This window comes from Phoenix dactylifera, chromosome 7, assembly GCF_051530095.1.
Source record: "Phoenix dactylifera cultivar Ajwa chromosome 7, Ajwa_hap1_PhDact_Kaust_v1.1, whole genome shotgun sequence".
In the NCBI taxonomy this organism is placed as follows: domain Eukaryota; kingdom Viridiplantae; phylum Streptophyta; class Magnoliopsida; order Arecales; family Arecaceae; genus Phoenix; species Phoenix dactylifera.
In genome coordinates, this window is record NC_143196.1 from 236039 (window position 1) to 242094 (window position 6056).

General features: G+C 45.7%; 1 protein-coding gene across 1 annotated transcript; it reads left to right on the forward strand.

Moving 5' to 3' along the window:
* Positions 1-689: 689 nt before the first annotated feature.
* On the forward strand, positions 690-4441 carry LOC103707477 (cold-regulated 413 plasma membrane protein 2). The gene is made up of 4 exons (XM_008791977.5): positions 690-1575; positions 3138-3245; positions 3335-3405; positions 4032-4441. Exons 1-4 carry the CDS (start codon positions 1394-1396, stop codon positions 4283-4285), a joined length of 615 nt encoding a protein of 204 aa, XP_008790199.4. The 5' UTR covers positions 690-1393; the 3' UTR covers positions 4286-4441.
* Positions 4442-6056: the final 1615 nt, after the last annotated feature.

A 6056-nucleotide genomic window follows, 5' to 3' on the forward strand; every position in this document is an offset into this window, starting at 1 on the left:
CGACGGTCGCCCCCGGGTCCAATTTCCAGCAACAGCCACAACAATACAAGCATGTCTAATTTTCCGGAGGATGTGATCAGGTGATTGGTAGTGTGATACATCTACCGCACCACCAATGAGTAATCCTAGTTGCATGAAATCTTCAGGGGTCCCGCAGAGAAAACATTCAAAGCTACTGAAATTCTGCTCTCTCGCTCCGTGGTGGTTCCAAGTTTCTAATCGGGACCCAAACATAAAATCCCATGTAGACAAGGGAGTCTAGCTTGTATCTCCAAGCAATAAACTTAGATGATACCAGAGCTTTGTGTGAGACTTGCATAGAGTATTTGTTGATAGAGCAAACGAAACATCAGGTCGTGCCCTTTTATATATAAGAATCAAGCAAGAGACAGTATCCGCGCTTTGGGTCATCAGAGCCCGCTCACGTGATTCGGGAGTGTGCGCTCACGGGCCCTGTTGACTTTCATTCGAATTTGCATTGGTTTTTGCTGGCAATCAGTTTTCTACGTTTTTCTAATTTTTGAATCCGGTTTTTTATTTTAGTATGATTTGTAAGGGTCGTCTATGTAAGATGACCTAAGATTTAATTTGTGGCCAACTTCTGATTGATTGATCCGATTAATAGATTTTTATTCTTGAAATTTTTTTCACTTTTCTGAACTTTTTCGTTGTGGTTCTTCTCTCTCAAAATACATGGGTTTAGGCTGGGATGGAGAGGGAAGAACATCTCGGTATAATTATCCAAGTCCGAAAATTGAGATTTTTGAAGTTGTGGATCCGTGGTCTGCAGGCCAAACAGTTATTACACCATTAGTTGGGCCTAAGATTGGAGCGATGACTTGTACCCAAGGCATTTTTGGATCCTGGTGGGGTCCAAGTAGGAGTGGCAATTGGATATGGTCAAATCCGATATGGATCGGATCGGATGTAGGTCGGATCAAAAATTCAGCAAATACAATCGGACTTGTTTATCAAATAAGTCTGAATCTAATCTATTTAATAAATATATTTAAACAAGTTAGAGTTAGTGGTTTACAATTCAAACTCATTTATATCAAATCTAAAGGTACTTAAAACGGGTTGTTTGCGGAATGGGCAGATCGGGTAACTAATAAATTTCGACTCCAAGCCTAGGTCCCCTGCGGTGCGCACCGGATCTCCGTCCCACGGGGGAACGGAACGAGTCGAACACCGGCAAAGTTGGAAGCGGAGATGCGGTCGCCCCGCTGCCGGGGTGACACGTGTGCCATGCAGGACCAGATCCAATCAAATCTGTTAGTCTCTTATACTCGTCTCTTCCTCTCCTCCCCGCTAACATACTTGAGCGAGCTGTGGAGTTCGAAAGGAGCAAACAAACAGAACCGGAAGAGATCGTGTTGTTTCGGTGGTGCGAATGGGGAAGATGGAGTACCTGGCGATGAAGACGGAGGATGGGCCGGCGGCGGCGAGCATCGAGTCGGACCTGAGGGAGCTAGGCCTCGCCGCCCGAAAGCTCGCCAACCACGCCATCAAGCTTGGCGGCGGCATCGGATTCGGCACCACCTTCCTCAAGTTCCTCGCCTCCATCGCTGCTATGTGAATTCTTGCACCTGCCGTCTCCAATCCAGCATATACAAATCTTCTATTCCTTTTTCTCTGATTAATTTGTTTTAATATATGCTCGCCGATTTCTTCCAATCCACGTTCTCTGAGTCTCTGCGCACGTGCTCGCAATCTCCAAGTCTAGGAATCGACTTCTCTTTCCTCTTATTTGTCTGATGACGTGCACGTCCGTCGCATGTGTGGATCCTACGAGCTTCTACGGTACCGCGTCGGTCGTCGAAAAGGCAAGTTAGCGCCGGCGACGGATCCCGTGTGCGCCGGTTTGTGTCCGTTTCCGTTCTGTCATCTGCCAAGCGATCTGAAGAGAATGTCGTGACAGAGACAAAAAAAAAGTACTTATATTGGGAATGACTCAGTTCGTCACCCTTTTGTTTGTGACATCTCACCACTCTCTTTGTTCTGCAATCCTTTGCTCGATAATGAAGGGAGACTATCAAGGTCATCTCCCGTTGTTCTTTGGCTTGTTATTTTGACCCTCGCAATGTCGCTAGCTAGCTTGCGGCATGGATGAGTAGGAAGATGGTCCGGAGTGATAAGTGGGACCTTTTGTGCTCCTCCTAAGGGACCCTTGATGCTGGCTCAATAAAACAATCTGGCCCCGGTGGGCACTGGGGACTAATTGGTGATGCTTCCTCCTTGTTCCTTGCTCTTTTAGGCTCACATGAGACCTTTAAATCAGGGGTTGTATCGTAGTAGTTGGCCCGTCTTTTTTTTGTTTCCCCTTCTTTAAAGAACTTACGGGCTTTAAGCCTTTCTGATCCGATGAACTTTGTAGTCTCACACCATAAGTTGTCACTGTGCATCTATATGTTATTTCGCACCGCTTGCATACCAACCAATATGTCATACCGACACTACGAAAAATCATAGAATTTGTGATATTATTATCTGTCATATTTTCTTAAAAAAAAATATCAGGAAATGACATAAACTACCGAGTATTAGTTTGTAGCTCGTCTCCGTCCAAATGTTACTTGTGCTATGAAGGTACAGGGGATGGTAGCAGAACAAAGGTTAAAATAAGGATTCTCCAGGAACCAAGTTAGCTTCATGCCGAGAAGGTCCAAAAGTTCGATCTATTACATTGGCACCTGGCCACTGTAGTTCGCTTTAAAGAGGAATAACCCAAACTTTTTGTCATTGGGTCACTCTCTTTGATGATTTCTTACCTACTTACCTACTCTTTCTCTCGTAAAAGAACAAAAAATGGATCGGTAAAGAGCAGCTGTACAGAAACAATAGCTTATGTTGCAAACAAATCGGTAGCAATAGTATAGATGGACTTGAGAGCATTTTCTTTGTTTCTTCGGAATTTACAGTAGGAAATTAGTAATAGATGTGCTTCAGAAGTTCTGATATGCTGAAATTTATAGACTAGAAAAATGCCTATCATGTTTAATGAGATTTAAGGGTGGTGCTTGTGTCTTCGACTGACTTACTCTCTATTGAGTTCAACAGAGCAATGACCCAGAAAAATGTTAATATATATTTAAAATGATATGCCATCTCTTCTTTAATTTTTGAACCTCATGCAGATATTTGTTGATCTTGGATCGGACGAACTGGAGGACAAACATGTTGACTTCCCTTTTAGTTCCTTACATTTTTCTAAGTCTTCCTTCAAGCTTGTTCTCTTTATTAAGGTGATTTCCACACTTTGCTTTCTCTTTTGTTTATTCATTAAAAAGAAAAAAAAAGAGTTTGAACTACCATACATTCTAATATTCTGCAGGGGTGAGTTTGGAAAGTGGATTGCATTCATTGCCGTTGTGCTTCGACTCTTCTTTCCTCGACACTTCCCAGGTTTGGAATTTAGTCCTGCCATAGTGACCGCATTCCTTCTTCTTCCTTGCAAACTTTATCTTAAAGCTGGAATTCAAAGGTATCCTAGAATTTGATGCACATACATATGGCTGCACACTCTAAAGAGGCTGTTGTACAACACATGCATTTGTAGAAGTAAATGGCTGGTAGCTCGCATGCCAAATTTTTTTTAAACCGCTAAACTATTTCTTTCTAAGGTTATTGTGCCAATTACCAGATTTACTATATCTCATTTTTCACTAACAGGAATAGGGAAGGGGTTATGTTCAATGCCCTCTTGATTAGCACTGGAATGCAGTTCAATGCCCTCTTCATCATTGTTGTATTTGCTTAGCATATTGCCTAGTGAAGCACCAGTGCTTTTTCATACCTTTTTTGTTCTGTTTTTCTTTTTTTTATCTCGTTTAGTACTTTTTTTGTTATTTAATAGTCCTGTTGGGCAAGGTTAGAGGAAATAGCTTATAGTTTGATCGAGCTATTTCTGTATAAAGCTCCTAGCTGTACCAGCACTCGCATCCCTTCTTCTTGAAGGCATTCACGCAAGACGATTTGCATAGATATGCTGAGAAATCGGATCGATTCATATTGTTGGTATCCTGTCGCAGACTGGTTGGAGATTCCCGGATCGTTGATTCTTCTTCTAGCCGTTGCTCCCGGCTTCTTTGCTGGAACAATAAGGGATGGTCCGGTCGGTGTGCTCATCTGCCTGGCCATTGGTTGTTACCTTCTCCAAGAGCACATACGGGCATCAGGCGGCTTCAGGAACTCTTTCACGCAGAGTCACGGCTTATCAAATACACTCGGTATCGTTCTTCTATTGGTCTACCCCATCTGGCGCATGGTGCTGCACTTTCTTTAAGAGAAGGATATCGGTATTGTTTCAGCTACAAATTATTTGCTTTGTAAGACTCGAGAAACTCTGTTGGGTAGTGCTGGTAATATTGAGATGGCAATGCTGCAGTTATTTGCCTTCGATGCATGCATGCCATGACAAAATTTGTGCATGAACACCTAATCTGCAGGAATGGAGTCCGTTTTGTGATTCTGAAGCCCGATCATATTGATGGCCATGTAACTGCAAAAATATCAGAAGGCCAAAGCACGTATGCCGAACTGATTACGTAATTACGTGGACCCTGCTTCTCTCTCTCTCTCTCTCGCTCGCTTCAAGGATGAATAAGCTGCTCTCTATCAGTTCGCTCGAATTAAGTAGTGCTTGCAATTCGTAAGGATAAGGAGGAAGGTTAGTGCGGAACCTGCATCATCATTCAAAACGTTACTTAGAAGCGGAGCCATCAGCCATGGTGCACGCGGTAGGGGGTGGGTAGGAGAGAGCCCGAGGAAGAAAGTGCCCACGAATTTGGCACCTGCTTTTCTGCGTTCCTTTTTCCGCTTTTCTTTCCCCCGGCGTTCCTTGGCCGCCGGCATGAGGAGGGGCCAAAACGAGCGACCGGCCGCGAAAAGTTGCTTGTTGCCTTCCTTCCGCACCGTGAAAAATTATCGGAAAAAGATCCTCTCCACTCCAAACGTCCGGCTCCCACCTCTCGCAGTTCATTACTATTTTTCCTATCCATTCGCTGGATCGCCACAAAAATGGACAAACAAAGCTCGGATCCCGTTGAGTACTCTCCCCGCTCGGATGATGGATGGATCCCCATCTAGATGACCCCCTTTTCTCTCCTCTGCTTCATCAAGCCGCCCGGTTGTGTCGGCCAAAACCCAAGCGCCGAGTTCTGAGTTGATAGCAAACGACCAAGGAAAATATTTTCCTTTTAAAAAGCCTGCTCGCGATCACCGAAGACAACATAGCAAGCTAGCTGGAAAGGGTACAGCTAGGGGTGGCAAAATATGACCCGACCCGCCAACCCGACCCGTGTTCGACCCGCCATAAACAGGTTTGGGTTTGGCCTAAACAGGTTCGGGTCGTAAACAGGTTGACCCGTTTAACCTATTTAGTAATTGGGTCGGATACGGGTTTTAGATTTCTGACCCGTTTAACCCGTATAACCTGTTTAATTTTTGGGCTAATAGATAAGGAAATAAGGACCACAGGCCCACAACCCACAACGCCTACAGGCTACCGCTCGCCCAACTCCCCGCTCGGCCCAGCTCCCCGCGTCGGCCCAGCTCCCCGCGTCGGCCCAGCTTCCCGCGAGCCGTGAGGACCATCACTCCACCCGAATCGATTCACGACTCCATCAGACCATCACTCCACCCGTCGACCGACCCTCATGTTCTCCATTCTCCTCTCCATTCCCTTTAGGGTTAGGGTTAGCTCTAGCGCCGCCGCCGCCCGAGTTCTTCACTTCTTTGCCTGTCCCTCTTCCCCTCTTCTCCGGACCTCCGCCCTCTCCTCCCCCGTGTCGGCTACTTCCACCTCTCCGTGCGGCACAGCAACTCAAGGGTTTCGACGGCTCAGACCCGAGCAGCGGGCGGCGACGAAGGAGCCACGACGGAGGAGAAATCTCACAGCCACCATGGAGCTGAGGAGCAAGACGAAAGAAAAGGAGCAGGGAAATTAGAAAGAAGGGAAGAGAAACGGTGAGTCAGACTCGTATCTCTCTCAATCTCTTCATTTCAAACTAGCAGTCACCCTCTCTCTCTTGCCAAAGCCCCAACCCCCCACCTCT